The 13,307-nt window shown below is 41.2% G+C and overlaps 1 protein-coding gene across 2 annotated transcripts in view; it reads left to right on the top strand.

Moving 5' to 3' along the window:
- The window catches only part of DTL (denticleless E3 ubiquitin protein ligase homolog), a 167,069-nt gene that overhangs the window by 9,634 nt on the left and 144,128 nt on the right, over positions 1-13,307 (top strand). Inside the window, exons 12-15 of one of the 2 annotated variants that reach the window (XR_008436590.1) lie at positions 2,306-2,395; positions 4,155-4,293; positions 8,088-8,956; positions 10,416-11,840. Coding sequence is in view for 1 of the 2 variants with exons in the window: in XM_053974792.1 (XP_053830767.1) it covers positions 2,306-2,395; positions 4,155-4,293; positions 8,088-8,956; positions 10,416-10,499 (1,182 nt within the window). In the remaining variant the exon portion in view is untranslated. Of the gene's footprint in view, positions 1-2,305; positions 2,396-4,154; positions 4,294-8,087; positions 8,957-10,415; positions 11,873-13,307 lie in introns of those variants that run through there. The other variant, XM_053974792.1, reaches the window with a different exon arrangement.

Below are 13,307 nucleotides of genomic sequence, written 5' to 3'. Positions count from 1 at the left end.
CATCAGATGATTGCTTTTTTATTTTAATACCACAGTCATATTAGAAAGTGGGACTTCCAGTGCATTTGTCTCTTTCAAGATCTGTCATATTCAGAGGCTTCTTAATTTAAATGTTGACAGATTTGACTCTGAAACATATGTATCTTTTCATGGCGTGAGGACTTACCATGCTGTGAAGAAAACCATGGTTAGATGATGCATGAGTAGTTAACAGGTAATGTTGTAAGGATCTTAATGAAGAGCTCTTTCTGTATCTAGAGAGGAATATAATGCAAAGGAAGACCTTTTCCAGTTAGATGATTTCTTTGAGAAACTTTTGCAGCAGTGCTAAATTTGTGTTGGGGTGAGAAACACCGTGGATAGAAGTTATTGCTGACAAGGATGCTGTTTCAGTCTGTTTTCATATATAAGTCACTTCCAGGCCATGAACACTTCCTTTATTGTGTTGAGTTTGTTGTTTTTTAAATTAGAAGTTCATCAATTAATGAACTCTCGCTCTTGAACAACCATAAGATTATACAAGCTGAAGAGCAGAGAGGTTTTTCTCCAGAAAGATGGTACCTATCTGAGGTACCTTCTTGGTAATAAAAAAATAACATTTGTAGATTTTTACTTCCATTGTTCTTCCAATCCTTTGATGTGGATCACTCCCAGGAAACCGTATCAAGTTACACTTTGGTGTGTCCCAGCCCTGGAATGGAGGTGCTTCTCTATCATATGGTGCACAAAGCCATAGACACCATTTTATGCTGCATCTTGAAAATGGATGTAACAGCTGTTTCCAGTGAGGAGAGTAACTAAAAAAGGTCTCATTTCCTAGGTTTCTCTTTTTAACCTTTCCACAATAGGCCTCACTTCCCCAACAATATCCTGTCAATTCAGGCACAAAAAGCAGCCTGTGCTGTGGCTAATCCTGACTTAACATGCAGACTGCCTGAGAGTCTTCTGCCAAACACAGTGGACACAACCATAACTGCACTCTTCTTGATTTCACAGTAATATAAATTGGGTATAGTTCCTTTAATTTACACTGCTATAGTGTAAAACCACTGGTTCCTGGAAAGAGTAATTCCCTTCCTCTGCTTTCCTTCCAGCAATCAGTGGTTACTGAACCGCTGTTTTGGCTGCTCTGAATGTATAATAGCAAGACTGCTATTAACTGTAAGTGAAGGTGTTCTTTTCACAAAGATCTCCTGTTTATTCTCTAAATAGGGATTTAATTTCCATTGCATGTTTTGGCAGTGAAGGGAATGCTCTGACCAAGGCATTTAGTGGATATTTAGTCAAGTGATTGCCTCTATGATGCCAGGGGGAAATACAGGTCCTGTTAAGATGAACCTGTTTGTATCAAAACAACTTAATTTCTGAAGCTGCAGTTTTGCAGGCTGTGGTAGATGATCTACAAGAGAAAAATGTTTGTAAATCAGAAGCCTTCCCCAAAGTCTTGAATCTTCCTTTGAAACCTATATTTAATGTCTACTCCTTTTCCCAGACAATAAAGGATGGTGACTCACAGCTCCAGAAAGGATTGCCTGCTGAAAGCAAGCAAAACTTGGATAGAATCTGTGTGTGTGTGTGTGTTCGTTCATGTGTGTGTGTGTTTTCTCCTTTGGGCCACTTAATGCTGGTTTCAGCTCTGTCTGTCACTTACAGGAGCTGGAGTCAAAGATAAGTAGCAAAACTGTAGAACAGGAGAAAGATTTTTGTGAAGAGTGTGAGAGAAATGGAGAATGTTGAATGAATGAATGACAGTTGAATGAATGTGAGTGATTGAGAGAGTTTTCCTATGAACTCTTAAGAGGGTCTCTGGTCCAGCTGATTGGTTGGAGGAGGAACAGGCACTTGGCAGTTGCACAGATGCCAGTTCTGAAGACAGTGGAGGTTCATCTATGGGATTTTGTTGGCAGTGGTTTCATTTTTTTAATAAACCATTGACCTGTGACTGGGACATTGGTAAAGTAGCAGCAGAATATATTTGTCTAACCTGATTCAAAATATGAGCCTCCCAACATCTTGCCTGGACCAGGTAGAGGTACTTAAAATGCTTGTGTCATGTTTTGGGCTGTCAACTCTGGAGGCAGAATTCCTGTGTGTAGCAGGAATTGAACAAGTTTTTATGAGCTTAGGACTTCCTCAGTTGTTGCCGCATGATGACAGGCTGAGTGCATTTGGTTTATGCATTTCATACAGGGAAGGTGGAAAGTATCCACATATTTCACAGGTGGGATATGGGTTTTTTCTTGGAGATGTATATTAGGTTGTGTGCCTTCTGACTGTTTGCTTCTTTTTCTGTGGAATGTTTAAGGTTTCTGAGCCCAGCCTTCCTCCGCGGATACTCCTCGGTCACTCTCAGGAAGTTACCTCCATTGCTTGGTGTCCTTCAGACTTCACTAAGGTTTGTCTTCTGCAAAATGGTTTTTACTGTGAAACAATAGATCTGATATGATAACATCTGCTTTTAAAATGGCAGCAGTATTTGTTGTTTTGGGAGGAAATTTTTAGTCAATCAGTTCTAAAATGTTCATTTAGGAGACACTAATCCAACCTTGTCATATTAGCACAATGTATCAGAACCTTTTTATTCCTTTCAGGTAATTTAGGCTAATTGAGAAATCATAAGAAATTGCAAATCAGTAAAGACCTCTCCTGATCAGAGCTTGATACTACCTGTGAGACAAAACAATGAAATAATTTAATCAGGGCTTTCTTAAGCCAAAGGCTTGTTTTGTTGTTCCATATTCACATCTTCCTTTTCCTCTGACCTCTGCTAGTCTTGTACAGAGTGGCAAGAAGTTTTGATTGCCCTTTAAAAACATATGGACTCTTTTCATTATGGCCTCTTTTCAAAATCTGAGCTGCTTTTATGACAAAAAGAGCCTCCAGTGAAATTGGGTCGGTAGTTATGCACCAGGTGTCACTGAAAGGAAAACAACTGAAGTAGGAAGTTGGTTCAAAAGTCTGGCTTAGCTCAAAACTAGAAATAACCCTGTAAAATCCTGAGCAGTGTCCTAATGATAGCCAGAGTTTCTTCCAACCCACAATGTTAAAGAAGTCAGCTTCTTTCTCTAGCTTCCATTGCAGCACCAGGGCTTCACAAAAGCATTACAGCGTAGGAGGGTGGGAGTCTTGCAGGGAAACATCAGGAATTGTTCTTGTTGTGTAAGATGCACAATATGAGAACTGGCATTTGAGATGAAATCTGTGATCTAGAGGCAGCCCAGCATCCTGATCAGGATGTGTTGGAAATGCAGACCAATCCAGCCTTTCAAATTGTTACTGACAAATTATTACTGAAGAAATAGTCAGCCATTGTTCAGATGCCAAAGCACGAGGAAAAGTGGAAAATATGGAGCTAAGACAGGTCAGGAAGCTGCTTCCTGGTGTGATTTGAGGAGCAAGGTTGCTTTTGGTAGGGACAACATTGGTGTGACAAAAGTCAGAGTAGAGACACTTTCCCCCTTCTGATTGCTACAAACTTTCACCACAGCATTTCCTTTTTCTTTCTACTGATTGATTCCCTGCTGAGTCACCAGCTAATCTGTCATAAAATGTGGGTTAGATGGGTGCTGCTCCTTTGCTCAGGATTCCAGAGATCTTGTTGGAGCGCGTGATGCTGCAGCAGGGCTCTAGAGCTGGGTTCTCTGCCAGATACTGCTGACATCTGACTCTGAAGAGATAGCACAGCTCATGCAGTAGCCATCCAATGTCACCTTCTTGGTGTGCTGCAAATGTTTGTCCCCAAGCAGAAGATGTCCTCAGCAAAAGAGGCAGATTAAGATTCAGGTGCACAAAGGAGAGTGGTTGGTTTTGTCTACTGAGGGTTTGAAATCCCAAAATGTGCCGTGCCTGCAGCAGAGCAGTGTCTCTCACATAGCCATGTGAAGCAAATGGTTGGTGGTGACTGAGATTTCTAGAGCAGAAAGACATGGATGCAGCAGCCTTGCCTGCTTTAAAACAAATACTGCTGCCTGGTGCAGTAATGAAACAGAGTTTTGGGGTATTTTCATTGTATAATGGTCTATCTTGTACCCCTTCAGCCAAGCTTCACCATCATTCATACTGGTGTGGTGTGTTGGATGAAGCTGTTCCAGTTCACTCAGCCAGTGATCCATAGGATGTGCCCTGGTTACTCTAACACACAAATTTATACTTAGATTGCCACATGCTCTGATGACAACACTGTGAGGATTTGGCGTTTACATCGTTGTCCTGAGGAAGAGAAATCAGTATCCAGAAAAGCCAACTTGGTAGGCTGGGTCACTCAGAAGAAACCAGAAGAACAACATGGAGCAGGTAAGGCCCCTGAGCTGAGATATCTTGGTCTGCAACACACTACTGAATTTTGTCTGTTCTCTGTACCAATAAAAGCCTTTGGCTTGTCTTATTAGCCTTCTGAGGTTTTTCTCATATTAGACAATTATTCATAATAGCCAGACAAGCACTTCTACTTGTAAATACTTCTGCCATCAACAGGACAAGCTGGCTGAAGTAGCTTACAAGGATGGCAAAGTCTGCATGGCCAGACTGCAAAGCAAATACTCATTGACACAGCTTGTTGGGCAGCCAGATCTTCAGTGGGTTTCAGCAGAGTTCGGTAATTGTATAGCCAAAGGAGATGTCGCTGTAGCAACAACTCACTTTTTTTTTTTTTTTTTTCTTTATCAAATACTAACTGAGAGCAGTAAGATGATATGCTTTTTTCACTTTGGTAGTTTACCTAGCAAAGGGCTGGCAGCACATATAAAATCTTGGAACTCTGACCTGTTTGCTTCTGCCCATAGTTGAACTGTGCATAGAGTCATTTCTCAGGTGCAGTTATCAGTATTGTCTCTCTCTCTTAAGCTTCAGTTAGTGGTACTGACCATATACAGCCAAATGAAATGCTGTGTTGTGAAAGCACTTAAAAAAAAAACATTCAGACAATTGTGATGATTGTAATGTCCCAGAATTGATCATCTATTCATGTGTAAAGTCTAGTGAACAAATGCAGTACCTTTCTACAAAGCCTGGGCACTCAGACAAGTTGTGCAGCATGCTCTAAGCTAGCAAGCAGATGTGGGCTCTGTAGAGAAGGGAGTCACTAAGCAGGTAGTACCCTAGAGCAGAGGAAATGAACCCTGATCATAGTATTAACTTTGATTTGTCTATAACCTGCGTTTTGTTGCAGTAGAGTAGGTAAAAGGAGGAGAAGTGCCCTCCCCCCAAAGTGAAGTAAGATGAGCTTCTCTGTAGAGTAGCTCTGAAACTAAGAATACAATAGCTTCCCAGCAGCTGCTGCTGTGACTTCCTGCATTCCACCTATCTTTTCGAGCCACCCTCCAAATGAATTTCATCTTGGCTAGCACAAATAAAGGCTGAAGGTCTCTGAATCCCACTAATGGGATAACATTACCTCTAACCTTTTGCCAGTGAGTAACAAGTCTAGCAGGAAGTTTGCAGGACAATGGGAGGGAGAGTGCCAGGACCACTACATAGCTGGTAATTGTTTCATGTGTGCAAAATCGTTTTGTGTGTGCAAATTGTTTTGGTTTTTGAGTCTCCTCGGAGAGGGCTCAAAAATACCTTTGTATCTTAGTGCCAGGAAAAGAGAAGTAAGCATAGGTTTAGACCACAAACATGAGATCTAAAGTATCTTATACACGAAAATGTTACAAGTCAAGTTTGGCAATAATACTAGAAAAAATTACTGATTTCTTCTTGCTCTTGCTGCATTAAAGTAACATAGGAGGGAAGAGGAAGTACACAGACACTGCAAACACAAGAGCAGGCTTCCTGCTGACCTTGGCTCTTGAACACAGTACACGTGCTGTTAGAATGTAGGAGTTATCTGCGGAGACTAATTCAGAGCTGGTAAGCAGAGGACTATTTCAGACCTGCTGGGATGACTCTAGGTAGTTCCCCACCCATTTCTGATGAACAAATTATGACATTGAGGTTGTGTATTGATTGTTGACCTATATCATCAAGTGTAGCAACCAGTTTCCTATTTGGCAATTACTTCTGTGGTTTCTTTACTTTTGTGGTACTACTTTCTCTGTGGTTTTGTGTAACCAAATTTCTGGAGCAGGCCTGTGCATGGACAATTTGTGATTCTTAAATCTGGAGATTGATAATACCAGTCTAGAAGACTTGTGACAGAGAAGGTAGGAAATATCCAAAGTAACCTGCTTTGGTGTGATGCAGGTTGACTGCAGGTATTTGCAGTATTGTACCATGTGCAGTGGCAGCATAAATGGAAACAGCTTGAAACTGGCTTGGTAGAAACTTGAATAATGCATGCAATCTTAGGAAAAAAAAGCCTGATCTTCATATTCTTTATTTCAAATTTTTGTTTGCTTCTTGCCATGACACTCATCCTACTCCCAGGATAACTCTTTTTCCGTTATCTGGTGAGTCCACAGCATAACTTTCAGACTGGTTTGGGATTCAGAGTGTTCATACCCAACTAGTCATGCAATATTTCTGCTGAATGAATTTGTAATAGTCATTATGGATCAAGAGTTGCTGAGGTTGCTATTTCTTCCCCTCTAGGAGCATAGATTTTTGAGTGCAACTAATTTCCCAGATGAATTATTATTGTCTTGTAAGTGCTCATTAAACCAAAGATTAGGAGAAGAAATCTTGGCAGTTATATTTGCATAGCCCAGATTGAAGCAAGTTGTTATGAAGTAGCATATTTTATCAGGAAAGGAGTTTTTAACTGTTTTTTGTGTTGAAGTTATTTGTATGGGATCCTATTCAATTTTGTTCTCATGCAACAGTATTTTGGATACTAGTTAGATAATACAGTAAAAAGATCAGAAGAGACTTAGTATGGTATATAACCAGGCCTGTCGGTGCTCACTCAACATGTTGTTTGTGAGACAGCCCAGCATTGTAAAGAAACTGGCAGGTTGTTCACACTGGACTTCTCATTGTTCTAATGAAGTGCTTTATAGTGCAGTGCTAGTGCTCAGAGTGGGGAGTTTGGATTAAACCCCTGGTATACACAATTTTAGTGCTCTTGTGCCCAGCAGTGGAAGAGCACAGAGTAACTTAAGGCATTACCCCATTTAATTGCATCGCCACGAGTTAGATGAATGAGAAAGCAGGCATCTTACAAACCTACTAATGTGTTCACTGTGGGAGGGGGCTGGAGATAAAAACATTTGAAAAAGTTAAAATAACACTCTCTGATATTGCTGCAGACTGAGATCTTTGCTATGTATGATTCCCTCTGTTGTTAGTGAAGTCCTTATGTCCCTACCTATGACTGGTGTTTTCTGAGTGTTCAAAATTTTTCTTTTACAAGCAGGGGCATTTACATGTTGGCTAGTGAGCTCAGAAGCCACTATGAAATACCTGTTCAGGAATCATTTGTTGAGAGATTTTATTTCCTTTGGCATTAAGTCCTTGTTCAGTAGGTGAAGAATTTCTCAAGCTTCCCTGGGTGTGGTAAAAAAACTACTGTCTGTATTTTAATACAACATTGCAGACAGTCCTCCAGGAAAAAAGACAAGAAAATGAAAGTATGTTCTTCACTAAGAAAAAAATCTTTAAAATCTGCAGCCAGTAACACTTGACTAGGAGCTTTATTCACGTGCTAGGGCATCACAGTGTAAGGCTTCCTTGGTACTGAAATTAGCTGTGAGACCTGCTTGCAGTACCTTTGTCCATCAGCTCAGTTATGGAGCTGTTAAATATGCAGGACAGGTAGGGACCAGCCTTTTTGCCAGGCAGTTGTCTGGAAAAGCAAAATCCAAAGCTGCAGCAAGGCTAGATACACTTGGAAGATTCAAGATTTGTTTTGTGTGTTCATTGTGGCTGTAGCTCATATAAGAGCACTCACTGCTGAAGGGATAGATGTCAGACATTACACAAATGTACTGCATCATGCTTTATCAGTGTGATACAGGATTTTATAACAGACTTGTACCAGTTTAACCAAAACCAGAGGGATTTATACAGCATCTTAGTTCAAAAGGGTATATCTGGCACACAGGGTCAGCACTGATTCATCTCCTGGTTAGAAAAGGTGTTTTTAAAAAGACTGTCCTTAACTTGTTGTTCTGTGTTCCTCATCAGACTACTTATTTCTCCCCTCTCAGGGCCACCAGCCAGCCCACAAAGCACTCCTGCCAAGGCTCTGACAGCAGGCAGCACGTGCATTTCCTCACCACGGCCTGCTGCCTGTGCTCCCACTCACTCCGGAGACCTTCCGCTGCCCACCAACACTCCCACCGTCGCTCTCAAAACCCCGACCGCCACAGCCTCCACCCCAGCCAAGCCGCCTGCAGCCAGCCCTTGTGCATCCCCCAAACTGATCCCTTCCTCCAAAATGTCCATCAAACACTGGGTTACAAGGACTCCGTGCTCTTCTCCTCCAGAAGTGGAGAAAAAGGCTCCTCCTAGAAAAGCCCTGGCAGAAGTCACCCAAGTCACCCAGGGTCTCCTGGAAGCTGCTTGCCCTCCTCAAGTCCCACACTCACAGTTAGAAAAGCGTGCCAAGAGAAGGCTTGACTGCAGCAAGGAGGCTGATGCAGGGAAGAAGTGTCTGCAGGGCTGTAGCTGTGTGACTGAGCTGGACCACGCAGCGAAGAAATCCAAGCTGAATTTATGTCACTTGGTTCCAGACCAAAAAGCTTCTGATGAAGACTCTCTCATCCTGGCTGACTTGTGTAACGACCATGAAGGCTCCAGCCACAGCCCGAAAGAGCCTTCCCATTCTGGAAGCCATATTAATTCATCAGGCATTCAAACTTCCCCCCATCATTTCAGATCTCCACGTGGGAAAGACAATGAGGTAGTAGATAAAGAGAACAGTTCTCCTGAAAGAAAAAATTGGTTGTCTGCTCTGGGAGAGAAGCTACGGACTGGCAGACCTGGCAACCAGAGCACGTCAAACAGCCCTCTGTCATCCTGCAGTCCTGGTGCCAAAAGACAAGAGTCTGTGGCAGTGGCCACTTCGCCAAAAACTGTAAGTAGGGCAGCCAACAACATCCTCATGAAATAAGTTATCCCTAGCTGCCACTCTCCCTTTGTTTGTTCCCTCCTGCTCAGACACAAAGAATTATCTGATCCCTTTGACTATGGACAAAAGGGATGATTTCTGGCCTAATAAGCTGGATACATTAATGCTGTTATCTGCTAATCCTCTCCATGCAGGAACAGAATTTTTATGATGTGTCCTTCATTTTCAAGGGACTTAAGGCACACAGGAGCTCAGAGATCCTTGCAGCTCCCAGCTGGATGTTTGAAGGATATAGCTGTCTTCTTAAATACAGCTCTACTCTGAGAGGCACAATAATGCCAACAGCTTTCCTGGCAGATCTCCTGTTTATATGTTCACCATCACATTTGCCTGTTTATGTTACTGGAAAGCCACTTAAACACTGGAAGAAAGAGCTAAATTCTCTTCCAGCTCAGGTAGCAAAAGAATTTGTTACCCATGTTAAAACTGTGGGGCATCAAATAAATGCCTTCAGTTCCTTCAATGAAAAGAAAACAAGACGTGTGCAAGAGTGAGAGGGCAGGATTTGACCTACACCATCTTATTTTTGGTGTACAGGAAGCCTAGAGCTCAACCTAGGATCTGAAATTCAAGTTAAGTTTTTAAAGTAGCTAAAAGCATTCACATGAGGGCTTAACTAGGAAATTACAATTACATTTTTTAAAACAAACCAAACTTGACTTGTCCCTGAAACTGGTCTCCCAAGTTGCCCAGTATCTTTGACTGAGTCTCATTTCAGTAAATGTTAGGTAAAGTTTCAATCCTCAAATTTTAGTTGTACTCTTAAATATCTGGTGCTAAAAGTTGTTGCCATCATTGAGACTTATCTCATTTCTTACCTGATTTCATCCCTTCCAACACTTCCATCAGATACGACCTGGGCAAACCACCAGTCCTGAAGTTATTCATAGTAGCTGGACTCTTCATGTTGTGGCTGTACCAAGAAATCTTGGTTATAGGAAACCTACAACTACTTGTGACCACTTGTGCTTTATGCTGTACGTGTTTAGACACAAGACAGAGATTTGCCCTGGAGAGAGATTACTATAGAACAATTACCTTTCCTGCCCAGTATGCTCTGGTTCAGATTTTGGGATGCTCCTGTGTTGTTCTCATAGCCTGAGGAGATGCCAGGAATAACCCAACAGCATTCATTGTATTTGCTGTGTCTTGGAAATCTACAGCTCTCTTACCTGCTTTAGGGAAGCTGAAACTGCAGCTGGATTTCTCATGGCAGTGAGACAACCCTAGGATTTAGACACTGCTACCTTTGAGACAGATTGTAGTAAAGAACCTTTCATTTACTCTCTTAGTTGGGAAGCTGAGCAAACTGGAGCAATGATGGAGGGGAGACTTTTGAGATTCCTGCAGCATATGAGCTGTTCACCCAGTGTTTCATGCTAGTTTTGGTTTTATTTCTTGCTAGGTTGCAGCCACTTCAGTATCCATGAGGAAGATCTGCACATACTTCCACAGAATGACTGAAACAGCGTGTGGCGCTTGCACCTGAGGGATGTTGACACCAAGACCAGACTTACCAATGCCAACAATGATGCACCAGGATTACAGTTTGTTGTCAGACTTTCATAGACTTGAGGTTTTAGTCTTCCCATTTTTAAAGCTGTTATCAGTTGAAGAGTTGAAGAGAGCTGAGTGTGTAAATTCTATACCATACTCACTCATGGTCTCTTTCTGACTTAGGGTATGTATTTTTTTATAAACAAAATATTTTTCACGTGGCACCTGTTCTAGTCCAAAGACAGACACAGCTCTGCTGTATATTGTTGACAGGCACATATAGCTTGTCAGTTTCTGTTACTAATCTGCTGTTCAAACTGCTACTACTTAACAATACTGTGCAATCATTACAGTCTCCTGAAAAGTAAGTGTTGAAATGTGTGTAGAGAAATTTACTGGAGGAACATTTGAGCCTCTTCATGTTGAATGGCATTTCTACAATTATTCCTCTAGTACTGCAATGACTGTCTTCTTCCAGCAGGGAAGTTAGAAATGTGTTAATTAAATCTAAAAACCTTCTAAATAGCCTACATCCATCTGATGGTGACTATGGTGTAAGAAGAGACAAAGTTTTAATCAAGTACATAATGCCTGTACTCCCCTTGCTATCCCCTTTCTTCTCCCACCCTGTAAACTGCTGTATTTACCTACTTAGCTGCCTCTTGAACCATCAGCACTACAGCTCTTAAGACCAAAAGTTTACCACTTTACTGAAATAAAATACTGGCAAGGTGGGTTCAAATAATTTGTTTGATCTGTCCTAAATAGACATCCTGTAACAGCCCATTGTCACTCAGCTCTTACAGGTTCAGCCTGTAGCAAAGGCATTAGTAACTGCTTATAACATACCTTCATAACAGTTTTATAATACAGTATTACAAAATAATACCTTGTAAATTGTGGGAGAGGCAACTGACATTTTAGAAAGCACTTGAGATCGTTTACATATTAATATTAAAGGCTTTGCCATTGCAAGTTGTCCCCAGTGCTGATAGAACAAGATCACTGAAATGAGATCACTGTCCTGCTGGCTAATGACACTAATTCCTCAGCCCTGCTTTCCCCAGGATCTTCTAGTAGAAGACCCCTATCTTATGTTGTACCATTTACTCTGTTTTCTGGTGTTATCATTCCCATGAGCTTCAAAATCAATCAAACCCTTTGAGTCCCTATTATGTTTTTCCACTGCAGAAGAATTGAGGTATGTGAAGGGGATATGATCCCACTAACTTATGTTTTCTATCTTAAATTTTAACCTCTACTTTACAGTAACATTGGAAAGTATGGTAGCTGAAAGGGATTAGCAGGAACAAGCTGGTTTGTATTTTATGTGGTAGATTGTATTTTGCAAGGAAATAAATTACTTGAGAGAAAATGGCTTTTGTAAAAGGTCTGTTACAGCTACAAAGCAAAAGGAAGTGTGTAATGTGCATTTTTTAAAAAAAAAGAAAAGTAGTTACTATCATGTTGCATCTTTTAGCAGAAGCTTTTGGGTACAAATAGGGTCCAGGACAGCTTTCTCTTGTTTGCTGAATTACAGGCCATCATCCTATGAGTGCTTCAGGCATTTTTTTATAGTTCTTAAAAAAATGGATTTTTAAAAAGTGACTACCTGGATAGATCTAGTATCTTAGGCAAAACAGGAATATAAAAAAATCTGCTAGTGTAATTTTAAACTACTTCTGGATATTGAAGTAGATAGAAGTAGTAGAAATAACCTAAAATAAGTAGGTTTAGGATTTAATTGTCTTAATTTTAATTATTATGGCGACCTTGTTGGGTACAACCTGTCTTGCTTCAGCCAGATTTTCATGCAGGATTCCTCCATGCAGTTTGTAAAAAACATTGCAGAGTAAAGAGATATGAACCCTATTGTAATACATGAGAGTTGTCAGACACTTCAACAATAGGATTTAGTGTTTCTCCACTCTTCCATAGTATTTTCCTCCTCCAGAAATGTTCTGCAGCCAAACCACTATATCCTGTATCTTGTAAATGTCTACCTAGAGAGGATATACACTAATGGCTTACCATTTGGATGAATAATAGTCCATGGGCATGTGAGATTTTCTTCTTTCAGAAGATATGTGTTTAGTGGAACGACTTGTTTGGTGGACCACCAGGCATTTGTTTCTTCATCTGAAGGTGGTGTCAACCTGGTTCAGAGTTTAGGAGAATGAACTGATATGTCCAACTGCCTTGACCGTATTGTGATAAAATCAAAATTTCAAAAGCACTGAAAAATTGCTGATACAAATTATCAGCAAGCTATGCCTCTGAATTTTCTTTCCTTCTAGAGGATTTACAGAAACTCTGACCTCCATGTTTTATAATCAAATTAAGCCTTTTAAAGTATTATTCCCAAACCCTATATATGTATGTAAATCCCACCTTATGTATCCTAGAGGTTTTTCCAGGCAGATGATAGTGATTCCTGATGTCTTGTCTCTGTCCTCAGTGTTTACCCTCTGACTGCCAAGTGGGATCTGGGATGAGCACGGCAGTTTCTGATATATCCAACAGTTGCTGCTGCTCTGTTGGAAGTTGTGCCTCTCCTGCTCAGCTCTGAGCAGCCAACCAGTTTGGATTTAGGGCAACTTGACAGCGACTGGGGCTAACCAACACTGCTGGGCAAAACTGAGCAGGCACTCCCAGGATCTGTACAGATGCATGGTCAGCAAGCCTGGGCAAGCATTTCTGCTGGGAACAGCACTCACTTAATAGTCCCTTGGGGGAAGCTAACTGCCAAGAACACCTAAAATTGAATTGCCTCAGTTCCCTGCCTCAGCAGATGGTTATA

Source organism: Vidua macroura, chromosome 3, assembly GCF_024509145.1.
Source record: "Vidua macroura isolate BioBank_ID:100142 chromosome 3, ASM2450914v1, whole genome shotgun sequence".
NCBI classification, from domain to species: domain Eukaryota; kingdom Metazoa; phylum Chordata; class Aves; order Passeriformes; family Viduidae; genus Vidua; species Vidua macroura.
Note: the sequence above shows the minus strand (reverse complement) of the source record. Positions and strands in the feature narration are given on the sequence as shown.